Raw genomic sequence first — 17,877 nt, forward strand, 5'->3', positions numbered from 1 at the left:
AATTGAGATGCAAAATTACCTTTATTTGAGGCACTCTTTTACTTCACATTATTTGCTTGTGCATTTTCCAGCCAAAGCCATTCTGTGTTTTACTTTGCCCTGAATCCCCATACCGGTAACTGGATTTGATTGAATATGGCCCGAGGTTATTTGGACAGTTAAGTACACAGTGCAACCATGTGTCCAATAGATGGCACTATCTGCTTTTTGTGCAATCAGCTAACCTCCCATCCCATGTGCTGAGTGTAGTTTGGTTGGATTGATTAAGTGAGTTGCCAAGTGAATGAGTGGGCTTCGTTTTATTTTAGAAAGAAGTGTGTATGGTCAGAATCAAACAAAATATTAATTATTTTAATAACATTTAGCAATGTATCAAACAAACACAGGGGGTCAAAATACATGTCTAACACTTAGAAATACTTTAGCTTAATTTGATTTAGTGTTCTTGGTACAATTGGCAACAATGGAATGCTCCCAAAAGTGCAAACTCCAAATTTTAAAAAAACAAAGCCAACTCAAATACTTTTTGACATATATTCACATTTTGACATGACACAGACTTGGTATCATATTGACAGGCAGTCCTCACTTCATTTAAAGTCAGTTTTGCAGTGGCTGTCCAGTCCTAGCACTCCAGAATTGAAGGTGTGGGCAATTCAGCCTAACCGGGGAAAATTCAAACTTTCTGAACGTTGCAGAAGAAACGTAACCCGTTTGGGAGATATTACTCTAACAATTGAAATACATGTCTTAAAAAATGGATAGCAGTCAGGAGGTAAGATCAGGTGGGGCCATTCTAGCCAATGAGAAGGAAGATACATGTCCGAAGAACAGCGTTTGTTTTTGCCAGGATGTCACGTGTCCTACTTATCTCAGTACACCCCTAACAACCTAACAATTACGAAACAAATGTTAGATTAAATAAGCCTCACGTAGCAATTAAGCAATTCCATTTTTTTGTAGACCAAATTCGACACTCTCTTTGACCTTTATACTAAAACTCCTCGCAAGGGGGGGGGAAACGAAACATCGACACCTGCTGGAGAAGATAGATTTCGTGCCCAGTTATCCCTCTCGCATCGCCTCTTCCTCATATTGCCGTTCTTCATGTACAGCTAGCATTAATTTCCCTCGTCGTGGTTCAAACTAACCTGCTGCATCGACTTCAACATCATGCATCGACTTCAACACTTTGCAAATAGATCATTGATTGCTGGTGTTTTTGACCAGTCTCCAGCCCTTGTGCGGACAAAGGCTCGGGAGACTGCATGTTTATTGCAGTCCATACGACTCAAAACACAAGGACCGGTTGAACAGTATGGACTGAAGCGATTCAGTACAGCTGAGGCAACCGTGATTTTGAGAGAGAACGGCAAGATGCGAGAAAAGACTCTGACCATGGACACCCTCAATCCGCAGGTGAAAGCGGTGGAGTACGCTGTGAGAGGACCCATTGTCACGAAGGCTGGGGACATCGAGAGAGGCTTGCAGCAGGTGAAAACACATTGCCCACCACTTTAGCTACAGAGGGGGGGGGGGGTCAATGGGTGAGCTTACGAGCTCATGCTAACCAGCATTTACCGGCAACTAGCTATTTACGTTGGCACATCCTCCTCAGCATATTAGCTAGCTAGCTAGTCATGGATATGTGCTCTCATGCTTTATACTATCAACTAAAATAGCGTATGACAGTTGGGGAAACGGGCAAGTAACGTTAGCTTGGTAGCTAGTTTATCTTGTGCTGATACAATGTTGCATCATCCTCCAGTCGCGATGCATTCCATTCCGTTGAAACGTCAGGTGTGCGATAAGGAACCAGTTCACATGCCTTGCCGAACATGTAGAGTGCGCATATTTACATGGTTTTACGGCTGCTCCAGGTGATATAATTCTGAACGCAACTCAAGTGCTTTGAACAGTTGGTCTAATAATACGTTCCTGTGGATGTATTGGCTGAAACTCATACTCGCAAAAGAACCAACCACGCAGACAACCAGTAGGGTAAACATATTTAATTATATTCAACATTTTTGACCTGGGAGGACCAGTTCCAGGATCAAACACTCAACAACAACACAAAAAGCTCTGACGAAGGCCTTGAGGCCGATACATAAAGACCAATAAAGTACAGTGATACTAGAATGAGCAGCGGGCGTGGCTTCTATTTTCTCTCATGCTATTCAATTGTTACCATGCACCTGCACCAAATATAGCTCAACTCTGCAAGTACTTAAATTTAAAAAAATGTTTTTAAAAAACGCAATCAAACACTGAAGAAACCCAGAAGGCAAAATCTTATTCCCAGGCAATGATGAGTTTAGCTAGTGAAAGCTCAACCAAAGATACTGGTAACAAACCATTCAATCAGTGGCTCAACTGCTACTCATGTACACATTGTGCTGTTTAGCGATGCCTTTAAATTAATATCAGGGCAGAACTTGTGATCCAGACTGTTGTGTGGGGAAGTCGAGGCAAGTTTACTATCATGATGGAGATGAGCAACAGCACAGAAATCATTTTATTTACATGTAATTCTATGAACGACAAGATCAGTGTACCGGAATTCATTCATTCAGACTAATGCTGTGACTGACCTATAGCCCACACTCCACTTGAACAAAGGTCACCTTCAAATATGTATTCACACTACTCTTCTTTCACTTTAGTCTTACACTCACTTGTTTCTTTGTCACGTTGGATAAGTTGATTGATGTGTGCCTCGGGCACTGGCAGTTCAACTAATAATAGCCCTGAAACAGGTGCCTTCCTTGGGGTTGGTAGGAGCACGTGATCCTCGTACCACCCTCACAGATACAAGACCACACTAGGGTTGGTCGCTTTGTCATGTCCCCTGCATACTCTTGTCCAAAATATGATTTAGATGTTGGGCCACCACAAGGACATTAACATGAAATGGTAGGCCTACAGCACTTGGGTTAGGCTAATACATCATGTAATGGATGGTGTCAATTAATCACAAATTTGTTTACATCCCTGTTAGTGAGCATTTAATCCATTGTCAAGATAATCCATCCACCTGACAAGAAGCTGATTTAAACAGCACGACCATTACACAGGTGCACCCTGTGCTGGGTACAATAAGGCCATTCTAAAAATTTGCAGTTTTACCACACAACACAAAGCCACAGATGTCTCAAGTTTTGAGGGAGCATGCATTTGGCATGCTGACTGCAGGAATGTCCACCAGAGCTGTTGCCAGAGAACTTAATGTTTATTTTTCTACCATAAGCCGCCTCTGCCTACTGGTTAGAGCGTTGGGCCAGTAACCGAAAGGTTGTTAGATCAAATCCCTGAGCTGACAAGGTAAAAATCTGTCGTTCTGCCCCTGAGCAAGGCAGTTAACCTACTGTTCCCCGGGCGCCAAGACCTGGATGTCGATTAAGGCAGCCCCCCACACCTCTCTGATTCAGAGGGGTTGGGTTAAATGCGGGAGACACATTTCAGTTGAAAGCATTGTTGTACAACTGACTAGGTATCCCCCTTTCCAACATAATTTTAGAGCATTTGTCAGTACGTCAAACCAGCCTCAACCGCATACCACGTGTAACCATGCCAGCCATGAGATCAGCCACGGGGCTGATTGGCTGGGCCTGGCTCCCCAGTGTGTCGACTTGGCTGCGCACCTGCCCAGTCATGTGTAATCCATAGATTAGGACATCATGAAATTATTTCAATTTTCTGATTTCCTTATATGACCTGTAACTCAGCAAAATCTTTGAAATTGTTGCATTTTATATTTTTGTTCAGTATAGTTCTTCATATGTGCAGGGATATTTACAAAATTCAAATTTTCTCTCAACATGTATCTAAATGGTACCTTTCTTCCCTCCAGGGTCAGAAACATCCCTTCACTGAGGTCATCAAAGCCAACATTGGAGATTCACATGCCATGGGGCAGAAGCCAATCACGTTTCTCCGTCAGGTGAGTGGCAGGGATGTGTCAGGAAAAGTGTGGTCTTGCGAAGTCATATTTATATCACCTGTCCTACCACCATAACCACAACAAGGTGAAATAGACTTCAAATAGTATTCTGGCAGGACGGCTATCTGTTTATTCCCAGTTACTAAATCAGTCATCCTTGGCTGGGAATCAGTTTGGCCGATGAGGCTGCACATCGACACATCGTTTGTTTAGGCTACTATTTGCACTCTGAAACATTAGAGGAATGTCCTCGGCTCATGGAGAGGTTGGAAACGGGATCACCTTTATTAATACTTAATAATACAGTAATCTCTTAACAGCAGCATAAAATGTGTTATCTCTATCTGGTATTTTAGAAGAAATGCCTCAAAAAACGACTTGCTGTTGTATTTCACCCAGCAAATGTGTATTGGATTGACTAACTGGGCATGGGCAGAGTGTGGGGTGATCTGGTCTCTCCTAGTGAAAGTGCACATTCCAGAGATGGGTCAAAATTATGTCCAGTCTTGTGCTCCACATGGTTATAACAATCACCTAGGGCAGGGTGATATTGAATTCATTTGAATTTATGTTTTTGTGTTATCTTCCAAATGCCTATATCTCAATCTATTTATTTCCCAAAACATTTATGAGCGTTTATGTCTGCTTATTCTCATGTTGTCTTTTTGGTCTCGTCTCATTTGCTCCTTATGTGCTGTGTGCAATGACTTGTAAGCTGTGCACCTTACCATATACACACACACATACCAAGCCCCTCACCCTGCCACTCACAACAACAAAGATGAGCGATCATTCCTTCCTTTCTGACAAGCGGATTCAACTTGCTATTTGCATTTGAGGTTTGGTCCAACAGAATTAGTCAAATACATTTTTATTTGTCACATGCGCCGAATATAACCTTACCATGAAATTCTTACTTAGGAGCCCCTTACCAACATTAAGAGTAAAAAAAAAAAAAAAAAAGTATTTTTTTTCTCCTGCTGGCTCACCTGGGTGGGATGCTTATATAATGCTATTTACATAATATGTCAATTAAATTGTGAAGGTAAGATGTCTGTGTGTCTTGATGGGGTTGAAGTTAACATGGAACACCTCCTGTCTGTATGTTCAGGTGGTGGCTCTCTGCTCATTCCCAGAGCTGTTGAACAGCCCTAGTTTCCCAGAGGATGCCAAACAACGTGCCCGTCGCATTCTACAGGGCTGCGGGGGACAGAGCTTGGGTGTGTACAGTATGCCTGTCTGACTGCGCTGCACTCACATTCCTGTGTTGAAATATAGCCTAATAATATAGCTTTAAATGCTGACCCAGGTGGGAGCTTTGGCCTTCTGTGCACTGTTGATGGGTTCAGAATTGTCACACTGACAAATAACAGGATGCTAGGTTAAGTTCTAATGATGCTGTGGCCTGAGAAATGCAGAACCTAGCAGTGTTTTGGTTACAACAATATGCTTTTGAAACATTATTTGTGTGGCATACCTTTTGCTGCAAGATATGGCTAATAGTTTATTTGAAACTGCATTGTACGGTGGAGCTAGAAAGTGTATACAAGTTGAAGTTATCTAAGCTCTCATTTATTTCCTGAAACAGAACATGACAATACAATCCAGAGTTGATACCATATTGTGTGTGTTTCAACTCCAGGGTCGTACAGTGCCAGCCAGGGAGTGGACTGTATTCGGCAGGACGTTGCGGTCTACATAGAGCAACGGGATAAGGGCGTGCCTGCCGACTGGGACAATATTTACCTAACCACCGGAGCCAGTGATGGCATCGTGGTACGTCTTTAGTTCTCAATAATCCTCTTACAAACAAAAGAGTGTTGGTTGGTATTTGTTTAATCTGAGCAGTCACTGAAAGTTCATTGGATTTATTAGGTATTTTTATGTTTTTGACAGTGAGTTATTTCTCTTATAACCAATATTGTTTTAATTCTGGATGCTTTCCTACTAGTTGTTGATGTTGTGAAACGATATTCTCATCTGACCATAGAGCATCTTGAAAATGCTGGTGTCAGGCCAGGGCCGGTCCAGGAGTGGTGTGATGATCCCCATCCCTCAGTACCCCCTGTACTCTGCAGCCATCTCTGAGTTGGAGGCCGTTCAGATCAACTACTACCTGGACGAGGACAACTGCTGGGCCCTGGATATCAACGAGCTCCACAGAGCCTACCAGGCTGCCAAGGAGCACTGTCACCCCAGAGTCATCTGCATCATTAATCCAGGCAACCCTACCGGTGGGTCTCACCAGCCAGAACAATGAGATTAGGCTCTTTATGTAAAGGGGCTGTCTAGTGTTCAACACATCTAATACCAGTATCACACACACATCTAATACCAGTATCACACACACATCTAATACCAGTATCACACACACATCTAATACCAGTATCACACACACATCTAATACCAGTATCACACACACATCTAATACCAGTATCACACACACATCTAATACCAGTATCATACCAGTATCACACACACTAATCTAATACCAGTATCACACACACATCTAATACCAGTATCACACACACATCTAATACCAGTATCACACACACATCTAATACCAGTATCACACACACATCTAATACCAGTATCACACACACATCTAATACCAGTATCACACACACATCTAATACCAGTATCACACACACATCTAATACCAGTATCACACACACATCTAATACCAGTATCACACACACATCCAAGACCAGTATCCACCACATCCAAGACCAGTATCCACCACATCCAAGACCAGTATCCACCACACATTTAATACCAGTATCACACACACATTTAATACCAGTATCACACACACATCCAAGACCAGTATCCACCACATCCAAGACCAGTATCCACCACATCCAAGACCAGTATCCACCACATCCAAGACCAGTATCCACCACATCCAAGACCAGTATCCACCACATCCAAGACCAGTATCCACCACATCCAAGACCAGTATCCACCACATCCAAGACCAGTATCACACACACATTTAATACCAATATCACACACATCCAAGACCAGTATCCACCACATCCAAGACCAGTATCCACCACATCCAAGACCAGTATCCACCACATCCAAGACCAGTATCCACCACATCCAAGACCAGTATCCACCACCTCCAAGACCAGTATCACACACACATCTAATACCAGTATCCACCACATCCAAGACCAGTATCCACCACATCCAAGACCAGTATCCACCACATCCAAGACCAGTATCCACCACATCCAAGACCAGTATCACACACACATTTAATACCAGTATCACACACATCCAAGACCAGTATCCACCACCTCCAAGACCAGTATCCACCACCTCCAAGACCAGTATCCACCACCTCCAAGACCAGTATCCAACATGTCCAAGCATGAGCATCTCACATCTATATGTTACCCATGTCCCATAAGGCCAGTAAACATGATGATTATCTTTTAAGAGGGAGCTATGTTGATACTGTACAACCATTGAAACAAGCAACTAGGCCAAGGGTCATGATGTCATGTTGTGTAAGATATTATATGTGGGACCCCCTCTACTCTGCTGTGTCATGTAGGGTAGCTGATGGGTGTTTATAGCCTGCATAGGAAACCGGATCGGTCTTCACCAGCTGACATTAGGGTAAAGGAATCTGACTCCCTCTTACATAGCTGTAACATAACTCGGCAAAGCTGTAACTTAATAGTCTGCCTGACACCTAAGTCTTCCTGACTTCAGAGTCTGGAAAGGCTCCACTGTTGTAGGCAAGATGTGTTGATAATGAAGGAGGCTGTGTTTTTTTTGTTTTTTTTTCTGATTGGTTCTCCCCCTTTTCACTCAAACAGTCACATTAACAGCCACACAATCAAAGCCCAAGCCAACGTCTGTGTGAATACTGCACTAACAACGGGCTCCTGTCCACACCAGTGTGTCACAGTTCTCCCTCGCTGTGTACCACCTGAATCGTGTCCGCCAGGCTAGTAACCGTCCGTGAGGCGATACTGTGGTCCTCTGGTTTCCAGCGGCCTCCATAGTACAGTACATTCTGTCTTTTGTAATCATGGTATCCCCTGTACAGATGGAAGGCACATGTAGAGTTGCTCATGTTCTCAATTCCAGCACTTGTGACCGCTCTCCCTCCCTCTCTCCCTTCTCTCCGTCAATATTCAGGTCAAGTGCAGAGTAGGAAGTGCATCGAGGACGTCCTCCACTTTGCATACGAGGAGAATCTGTTTGTTATGTCCGATGAGGTAATTATTTGCTACCATAGTGTATTGAACTGAACTGAATGGACACTGACTATTTCTCGACTTTTCCAGTCCTATGAGAAGTATCAATTCTCCGTTGATGTAATCCTTGTGTGTGTGTGTGTGTGTGTGTGTGTGTGTGTGTGTGTCTGTGTGTGTGTGTGTGTGTGTGTGTGTGTGTGTGTGTGTGTGTGTGTGTGTGTGTGTCCAGGTGTATCAGGACAACGTGTACTCCCCAGAACTTCAGTTCCACTCCTTTAAGAAGGTGCTCTACGAGATGGGCCCAGAGTACTTCAACACTGTCGAGCTGGCCTCATTTCACTCCACCTCCAAAGGATACTCGGGAGAGTGAGTATTCACATCCACGTGCCCCTCGCACGGGGTCACTATTTCCCTCAAAGTACCCTTAAAACACCACACGTTGTCTGTGCTCCCTCTGAATTCTCTGTCTGACCCCCATAAGTAGTCACTGACGTACATTACACTTTCCTGTGTATCTGTAACCGGCTGTCCAGCTCTTATAGCCCCCCTCAGTCTCATGTGTTTGATCTGCAAGAACACTATAAAATGTTAGCCGTGTTGCCTTTGCGCGACAGATCCGCCCTCTGCTTTAGCCAACTCCTCTGATTTTGCGTTGTCGTGCTTGTGTAAATGTCAGACGTGTTGGCTAAAATCACAACGCTGACTACCAGGCCCACAGAGAGACGACGCCTTTTGTATGCAGACTGACTGGCTCATCAGATTGTCCTTGCCATGGTTTTGATCTAGGATAAAGTCCCGTTTTGGTTCTATTGCGTGTGACTGTGTCCCCAACACTAACGCTCCCCTCTCCTCGGTCCTCCTCCCCTGCAGGTGTGGGTTCAGAGGGGGATATATGGAGGTTCTCAACCTCGACCTGGATGTCAAGGCCCAGCTGGTGAAGTTGCTCTCTGTGAGGCTGTGTCCCCCTGTCTCTGGACAGGCTGCCATGGATGTCATCGTCAACCCTCCTCTGCCACACGAACCCTCCTACCTCCAGTTCCACAAGGTCTGTCACTCAATGTTCGGGGGGCAGGCATTGCTCTAGGTTTAATTTGTTAGTGTTCAGTTTCGATTGTCATCCAAGACCCATGTCTGACCTCTGTGTTGTCTTTCAGGAGAAGAGCGCTGTGCTTGGAGCTCTGGCTGAGAAGGCCCAGGTGACCGAGCAGACCCTCAACACAGTGCCTGGGATCAAATGTAACCCTGTGCAGGGAGCCATGTACGCCTTCCCACGCATCTTCATCCCCCCACAAGCTGTGGAGGAGGCCAAGGTCTGTTCCCCCGACACCCATTGAGAAACCTGCTGAAATGTGATTCCACTCTACTCCCATTTGTCCATTAGTGAATTTGTCACTTCTCAGCTAACTCATAAAACGTCCGTGGTGTAGGTACTGTGCAGCTGACCACAAATTGGCATCGGTATATAATTGTATGCCTCTATACCCGAAACTAGAAAAACAGGTTTGTAGACTGTGTCTCTTTTCTGCAGTCCCTGGGAATGTCTCCTGACATGATGTACTGTCTGAGATTGCTTGAGGAGACTGGCATCTGCCTTGTTCCAGGCAGTGGCTTTGGCCAGAGGGAAGGGACCTATCACTTCAGGTAACTGTTCAACTGGCAGAAACATTGCTGACCATTATACATTTATAGAGACATAAGAATTTAGAGAAGCCTTTCATGAAGATTGTCTGTGACGACAGTGTTTTGTTTGTCCTGATATACCAGTTGTATTCAAATCAAATTGTGACAGTAGCAAGTGAGTTACATTGAAGTATTGTAACCTAACCATTACAGTGCCACATCTTCCAGGCTCAAATTGGTCAGCAGTGACATCTCGCTTGCATAAGTAAACTAAAAAGATTTAACTGAGCTGGAAATTGCAAATATTACTCTAGCCGGAGAGGAGCTAACTGAATAGCTGGCCTCCATTCATTCCAGCTCTATTTTTATATCTTACAGATGCTGTGTTTGCATTGAAATCTGTCTGTCTGTCTTTTGCCTTCTAAGGAATCTCTCATGGACAGATTTACGTGTAGCAACATTCGCAAGATTTTTTACTTCTGCATAACCGAGAAGACCTGCTAAATTGTTTTTACATATGATTTCCCCCTAGAATGACCATTCTGCCCACGACAGAGAAGCTGAAGGTGCTCCTGGAGAAGCTCCGGGATTTCCACATCAAGTTTCTGAAGGAGTACGCGTCACTGGAGGAACCAAAGAGATGAGAGTCCAGAGGATGACACTCGGGACTCACTAGAACAGTTCAGAGTCCCAGTTTGAGAACGTTTAACACGCGTAACAAAAGCAGCGTTTACGGAGGTATCGACTAACGCTGATGTAAAGAAAGTAACCCCTTTTTTTTTAACTCTACGAGTGTAACCTATGATTGCTTGACGTTTTATCTGATTTTAGGAACAGTACTTGTGTTTTTAGAGACATTGTGCCTTTGTCAGACGAGGTAAAAGTGTGGGGGAGAAACGATGCTGTCTGTACAGAGATGTTAAAGGGGAAATCTGCAGTTGCCACAAACATTTTAGGACTTATAAATGAAATTGTAAATCGATGTACCCATTTGATTCTTGAAGAATACAACTTGGGCATGCCTCATAAGCTGTCGTACCCGATCAGAACCCAAAATATAAGCTTCGTAAATGTAAACAAACACTATGTAGCCTTAACATGGTTAAAACTGTAATGTTGATATCATGGATGATCAGTCCTTGCAGCCATAGCTCTGGCTATGAATTTGGTTACAATTCTCCAATCCCATCCCTCAGATTTGTATTGAAATTGGCAGTGAGGACGTTTTATTGTAACTACAACCGATTGCCCCTTTAACACTAAAGCAATGTACTTTGTGATGTACTCAAAGGTGCTCTATTATGGAGGACACACTGGGAAATGGGACACAATGTTCTGATGACATTTTCTCTAGCACTCCATTTACTTGTTTTTGTGCCCGAGAAGTTTACACTGTTTTGTATTTTCTATCCGTCTTGAGTCTTTTCTGTCTCCTTAAGAGGCATTTTGCGTGAGAGCTCGACGCAATGGGGCACTGTAAGTGCAAATATTATCTTAGAACCAGCTGTACCTTTTTCAGTGTGCCAAATGGAACAGGGGTTGTTTATGTAGGTCATGGACTCCGGGACAATGAGTGCTGCTACATCAGCTCTTGTCCAAAACCCATTTCTAACATAATATCCTATCAGTCCAAGTCATACAGCTTTGAGCCTGCGTAGCTTCCTGTTGGGCACATGTTTAGCCACACAGTGCGTGACACTGATCTGAGGTGTCTGTTGCACTTGGATAGGTTTTTTTTTTGGGGGGGGTGGTGAATGTCTGTACTCTCGGGTGCCTAGTTGGAAGGAAATGCAGTTGTTGTGTGTGCTACTAATTGAAGAGTTAAGGTCAAACCAAGGGAAATGTAGGTTCTGGGAATTCTGTATATCGGCCTTGTCCCCATATTAGGTGATTTATTGCATAGATTGTTTACACTTTTTACTGACGGTGGCTTTATGGCTGTCATTCACATTTGTATCACAACTGAGAAAGGGAGTACGGTTACATCTCAGATGGTGGGTTGAATGCACTTTGTTTTTTTGTTTGTAAAATGTTTGTGGGAAACCTTTTGCCCGTATCTATCTTTCTGCAAACTGCAGGAAATGTCATTGTGAAGTGAAACACTACAATTTCATTTTTTGTAGGTGGGAGATGAGCGCAGTGACCCACATAAGGCTGTCTAAAAGCTTCAGTTAAACCAATGAATTCGGGCAACTTTTATTCCGACACCAAAACATCTCATTTCTATTTTTGTATGCAATTTAATGCTGAATGACCTTGGCAGCCATTCAATGTATGAAACTCGACTGACCTCATTAATTGTTTTTAACCATTTGACAGCAATGAGGTGCCTTCAATGGTGACAAGCTATAATTTACATTGAGTGGCTTTTGAGAATGTCAGCAAATTCAAATTTTATGGATTTTTTTTAATGCACAATTTCTGCTAAATGTTTGTTTTCATTTGTTTGCCTGGTTTGTATTCATCATTCTTCATGAGCTGAAAGTTAACTGCAACTGGAAAAGGTTTTGGGTTCAACATCAATGTGCTTTAAATATCATTTGAAGTCGGAAGTTTACATACCTTAGCCAAATACATTTAAACTTAGTTTCACAATTCCTGACATTTTTAATCCTAGTAAAAATTCCCTGTCTTAGGTCAGTTAGGATCACCACTTTATTTTAAGAATGTGAAATGTCAGTAATAGTAGAGGGAATGATTTCTTTCATCGCATTCCCAGTGGGTCAGAAGTTTACATGCACTCAATTTGTATGCATTGCCTTTAAATGGTTCATTTTAGCCCATTCCTCCTGACAGAGCTGGTGTAACGGAGTCAGGTTTGTAGGCCTCCTTGCTCGCACACACTTTTTCAGTTCTGCCCACACATTTTCTATAGGATTGAGGTCAGGGCTTTGTGTTGGCCACTCCAATACCTTTACTTTGTTGTCCTTAAGCCATTTTGCCACAACTTTGGAAGTATGCTTGGGGTCATTGTCCATTTGGAAGACCCATTTGCAACCATGCTTTAACTTCCTGACTGATGTCTTGAGATGTTGCTTCAATATATCCACATAATTTTCTTCCACAAAATAGAAGGCATCATAAGGAAGTGCACCAGTTCCTCCTGCAGCAAAGCACCCCCACAATATGATGCTGCCAACCGCTTCTCGGTTGGGATGGTGTTCTTCAGCTTGCAAACCTCCCCCTTTTTCCTCTAAACATAACAATGGGTATTATGGCCAAGCAGTTCTATTTTAAGTTTCATCGGACCAGAGGACATTTCCCCAAAAAGTACGATCTTTGTCCCCATGTGCAGTTGCAAACCGTAGTCTGGCTTTTTAATGGCGGTTTTGGAGCAGTGGTTTCTACCTTGCTGAGCAGCCTTTAAGGTTATGTCGATATAGGACTCGTTTTACTGTGGCTATAGATACTTCTGTACCGGTTTTCCTCCAGCATCTTCAAATGGTCCTTTGCTGTTGTTCGGCTTGATTTGCACTTTTCGCACCGAAGTACGTTCATCTCAAGGAGACTGAACGCGTCTCCTTCTGGAGCGGTATGACAGCTGCGTGGTCCCATGGTGTTTATACTTGTGTACTATTGTTTGTACAGATGAACGTGGTACCTTCAGGCATTTGGAAATTACTCCCAAGGATGAACCAGACTTGTGGAGGTCTACAATTTTTGTTTCTGAGGTCTTGGCTGATTTCTTTAGATTTTCCCATGATGTCAAGCAAAGAGGCAATGAGTTTGAAGGTAGGCCTTGAAATACATCTACAGGTACACCTCCAATTCACTCAAATGAGGTCAATTAGCCTATCAGAAGCTTCAAAGCCATGACATAGTTTTCTGGAATTTTCCAAGCTGTTTAAAGACACAATCAATTTGGTGTATGTAATTTCTGACCCACTGGAATTGTGGTACAGTGAATAAGTGAAATAATCTGTAAACAATTGTTGGAAAAATTACTTGTGTCATGCACGACGTAGATGTCCTAACTGACTTGCCAAAACTATAGTTTGTTAACAAGAAATGTGTGGAGTGGTTGAAAAACAAGTTTTAATGACTCCTACCTAAGTGTATTTAAACTTCCGACTTCAACTGTCGTTTCTAACTGAAATAAGGCTGTTAACCCCTGTTTTTCCTTGGTTTGGATATACATAATTTTTTTCAGAATTCCAGATTTTCATTTTTTATTTCTGTTTTGTACAATAAATACTTTTGAGATCCATTTTGAGAGATGATTAAAAATAATTTGTCTGAAACTAAGGATGCATTTACACAGGCAGCCCAATACTGATATTTTTATCTGTAAAAAGAGATGTGATTAGTCAAAAGACCAATTAGTGGGAAAAAAAGATCAGAATTGGGCTGCCTGTGTAAACGCATAAATGGTCTCTGAAGATGTATCATGCGATATGAATTTCATTTAATGATTGTACTTGGGGAAACTACTGAATCTAATGTTTTGCCATTTACCCAAACATCAGAAACTACAATGACACAGTTCAACAATAAACAGTCTACCATCTAATACAGGAGGACAATTCACTCTCCACCAGTCATTGAATGCCTGCATGTCTCACTTCCACCGAAGAGAACACCAGCTTTCCAGTACTGAGTGCTGAACTGTTGATAGATCTTAAACTTGGCTATATTTTAAATGTATATTAGATTGCTCCACAGGACAAGGGTGCACAGTTTTTTCCTAGCCCAGCACTAATGGTTGGTGAGTTGAGTTATTAGTGGCCTCAGGTGGATTCTAGGGTTAATTGACTAGTCAGGAGCACCTGATGTCCTTAAGGTTATAAATCAGTGTTCAGGAGATGTGGCAGCAGGGGGGAAATAGGCACACTGATGAAACCATGGCACCAAGAAGGATAAGGAAAGTCAGCAATCAGTCAGATGGGCAAATTAGCAAGGAGATACGCCAAAAGCAAGGAGTGCTTTTTATTCAACAGTTTGAGAAAGAAGGTACTAATTTCATAGTAGGCCCATCCCTACCGTCCGTTTTCCTCAAAATAACTGAATTCACTATGTTGCCCCTTTACAGCACAGGACCGTATAAATGAGATGGAGGCTAAATTGGAGCAGACTCTTGCAACAGTCGATCGGGTTTTTAAAGTGGAATTGATGAAAATGCCACCTGCGCTTCAAAAAACAGTGATAATAGATTTAATTAATGGTGTGATTTTCCAATTGTATTTTCAATATTTATTGGAATGAATGCATGCATGCGTGGTGACTTTTTATTTCAGTTGTTTCCCCCCCGTCCTTTCCTAGCGGATGACATTTCTGCAGGCGAAGTCACCATCGCCATAAAGGTAGGCCTAAACATGGATTATCAGACCGGCTGTAAATGGGTTAATGCTGCTTCCTTGTGGTGTACTGTGGAAATGTGAGCAGCTAATTTTTTAAATTTTATTTCCAGACCGAATCACCCGAGATTCACCAGCCTCTCACTAGGAAGCTTAGTAAAGGTAATGGTTAATTTCTTTAGTTAAAAAGGATATGAACTTGTCGTTAATTATACATTTTTCTTATTTCTCTAGTGAAAGTGAGTGAAGGCGCATCGGCTCATAAAAGGAAGGCTACAACAGAACCATCAAAGGTAGCTAGCAATTCGAAGGGCTTTATTGGCATGGGAAACATGTTTTACATTTCAAAAGCACGAAATGGATAAACAATTAAAGATGCAGTAAACATTACTCACGTTTCAAAGGAATACATTTCAAATGTCATGGCTATGTAGTGTTATAATGATGTGAAAATAAACATGGGTTGTATTTACAATGCTGTGTTCACTGGTTGACCTTTTCTTGTGGCAACCGGTCACACATCTTGCTGCTGTGATGGCACGCTAGTATTTCACCCAATAGCTATGGGAGTTTATCAGAACTTGATTGGTTTGAGTTATTTGAGGGACTGTGTAATGAGGGAAATGTCTATATGGTCATATTTGGGAGGTTAGGAAGTGCAGCTCAGTTTCCACATGTTGTGTGCACATAAGCAAACCTGGCTCTCAAGAGAAGACAGGCTATGGCGGCCTCACAATAGCAAGACTGCTCACTGAGTCGATACATGGTCAAAGCTTTCCTTAAGTTTGGGTCAGTCAGTGGCCTGGTATTCTACCACTGTGTTTAGTTCCAACTAGCATTCTAGTTTGTGCTGTATTTTTGTTAGTATTTCCAATGTTAAGTAAATATTTAGTTTTCTCATTTGTGTGGCTGAAGCGGTCTTGGGGCTCTGTTTTGTGAACAGAGCCCCTGGACCAGCATGCTTAAAGGACTCTTCAGGTCAATCACTGTCGGTGATGGCTTTATGGAAGGTTTGTTACTTCCTTTGAGGTAGTTGTAGAATTTAACTGCGCTTTTCTGTATTTTGATAATTAGCCACCTAATTCGGAATGTGTTATTTGGTGTCTTACGTTTGTACACGTGTTGTTTTTGCAGAATTCTGCATGCGGACTCTCCATTTGGTGTGCCGCATTTTGTGAATTTGTTGGTGAGCGGATCCCAGATCTCACAGCTATGACGGGCAATTGGTTCTAACTGATTGAAATATTATTTCTGCCCGATTCTAATTGGGATGGTAATTTTATGTTCCGTTTGAGGGTGTAGAAAGCCCTTTCTGCCTTGTCTCGGATCGTTCACGGCGTTAAGCAGAGCTAGGTATAGTTTAGCTCGACTTTATTTGCGTGTCTTTAGGCTATGTGAAAAGGTAACAAACTGGGCATTTCCACTTAGAAAATTGACTAAATTGTGTATTTTGGTTCTAAAGGTTTCCAAGAAAGCCAGGTCACTTGCCAACAGCTCAAGCACTGGAAGCCTACGGTAACTCCCTATATATTAATAATTCCTGGCGAGCAACTGATGGTTGCTAGTTGTTCCAGTCCACCACTCAGACACCCGATTTGAACTAATTCAGTCGTGTTCGCTGAAACGTCTTCTGGTTGATTCTGCTCATTTGTTCTTGCAGGTGTGCCACACCCACAAACACAAAGAGAACCAAAACTCGTCTTGCCAAAATCAGTGATCAGTCTCCATTGACTGGAACGAAACCCAGGTTTGTCTTCACTTATGTAAATCCCTAATGGAAAAAAGATTGCAGTCAGTGTAGTATAACTGCAGTTTTTCTGCAATTACTGGGTCCAAAACACCAGTTGTCGAATGCAGTTTACAAACTAATCTTTTTAAGGGATGCTTGAGTTAAAACTAATTCTGTCCTAAATTCTCCATGTTTCTAGATCTGTTTTGCGCTCAGCCAGTGACAACTACCTGTATTGCTCCCTGACTGGATTGTCTCCACATGTAATGATCTCTACATCACATGGAGAGGTAACATTTCATATTGAGGTTGTTGGGCTTTTAAGTTAGGTCGAGCAGTCTAAACCAGGCACTCATTTTCTCCCAAGACATTGTGCCTCTCGGATGATACTGTTGAAGATGTCGACATCGGGTTACTGGATGACATGGCTGTCCTCCAGATGCAGAAGTTGATGGTAAAAATGTATTCTGTTCATTTAATCTTGAAATGAATCATTTATCACCTGAAATTTAATTCTCACTGATCTTTCTCAATTAGAAACTGATGGACTACCTTGTCAACAAAGTCAAAGCGAATCAGCCGCTGAGTGTGCAATGATATCAACACAGCTAATATTGATCCACTAATGCCACCAAAGCATGTTTTACTTACTATAAATAAAGATTTGTATATTAGTCTTTACTGGCTGGTGAGCAATATTTATCCCCACGAAGTTGGTTGTGCGCATCCTATTGAATGTTTTGTATTGATAATGGCCAAACTGAATGATCTTGCAAGCAGTGCTTGACTTGGGCAAGAGGTCACCTAAAATGTTCTGCTTGAGCTCCTATTCCTCTCCGGTAATTTTCTATAAGGTATTGTGGCACTCATCAGTCTAGCACTACTTACAGATACATACAGCCAAGCTTATTGTCCCTGAATTTCACTATGGTAACATCTGCTGGGTGATAATGGTTAACTGACCACTAATTTTCCGACCCTAACAGGACAAATGCTAATACAATTTGACTGGCTAATATAAAGCTGAAGCAGTCCCACTATGAAAATCAATTAGATTGTGTACGCAGGGGAGAA

The 17,877-nt window shown here is 42.4% G+C and overlaps 2 protein-coding genes across 3 annotated transcripts; both read left to right on the forward strand.

The window, feature by feature from the left end:
• The first annotated feature begins 909 nt into the window (after positions 1–909).
• Positions 910–14,290, forward strand: LOC135504905 (alanine aminotransferase 2-like). 2 transcript variants are annotated; one of them, XM_064923835.1, is made up of 11 exons: positions 910–1,494; positions 3,854–3,943; positions 5,055–5,163; positions 5,586–5,719; positions 5,934–6,177; positions 8,102–8,181; positions 8,390–8,526; positions 9,031–9,205; positions 9,315–9,470; positions 9,689–9,801; positions 10,313–14,290. In XM_064923835.1, exons 1-11 carry the CDS (start codon positions 1,174–1,176, stop codon positions 10,422–10,424), a joined length of 1,671 nt encoding a protein of 556 aa, XP_064779907.1. In that variant the 5' UTR covers positions 910–1,173; the 3' UTR covers positions 10,425–14,290. The 2 variants fall into 2 exon arrangements, with proteins under 2 accessions (XP_064779907.1, XP_064779915.1); XM_064923843.1 differs by lacking the exon at positions 910–1,494 and adding an exon at positions 1,901–2,001.
• Positions 14,291–14,621: 331 nt separating this feature from the next.
• Positions 14,622–17,478, forward strand: cdca9 (cell division cycle associated 9). Its single transcript, XM_064986245.1, has 10 exons — positions 14,622–14,730; positions 14,810–14,941; positions 15,040–15,080; positions 15,188–15,236; positions 15,309–15,367; positions 16,537–16,589; positions 16,735–16,821; positions 17,003–17,093; positions 17,171–17,257; positions 17,341–17,478. Exons 1-10 carry the CDS (start codon positions 14,622–14,624, stop codon positions 17,398–17,400), a joined length of 768 nt encoding a protein of 255 aa, XP_064842317.1. The 3' UTR covers positions 17,401–17,478.
• The last annotated feature ends 399 nt before the right edge of the window (positions 17,479–17,877 follow it).

The sequence above is a fragment of the Oncorhynchus masou genome, chromosome 2 (genome assembly GCF_036934945.1).
Source record: "Oncorhynchus masou masou isolate Uvic2021 chromosome 2, UVic_Omas_1.1, whole genome shotgun sequence".
NCBI lineage: Eukaryota > Metazoa > Chordata > Actinopteri > Salmoniformes > Salmonidae > Oncorhynchus > Oncorhynchus masou.

Coding starts and splice junctions, on each gene's coding strand:
- cdca9 (XM_064986245.1), top strand. CDS start 14,622: ATGGCACCAAGAAGGATAAGGAAAGTCAGCAATCAGTCAGATGGGCAA. Junction 14,942..15,039: donor GATAATAGATTTAATTAATG/GTGTGATTTTCC, acceptor GTCCTTTCCTAG/CGGATGACATTTCTGCAGGC. Junction 15,368..16,536: donor CTACAACAGAACCATCAAAG/GTAGCTAGCAAT, acceptor TTGGTTCTAAAG/GTTTCCAAGAAAGCCAGGTC.
- LOC135504905 (XM_064923835.1), top strand. CDS start 1,174: ATGCATCGACTTCAACACTTTGCAAATAGATCATTGATTGCTGGTGTT. Junction 8,182..8,389: donor TGTTTGTTATGTCCGATGAG/GTAATTATTTGC, acceptor GTGTGTGTCCAG/GTGTATCAGGACAACGTGTA. Junction 9,802..10,312: donor GAAGGGACCTATCACTTCAG/GTAACTGTTCAA, acceptor ATTTCCCCCTAG/AATGACCATTCTGCCCACGA.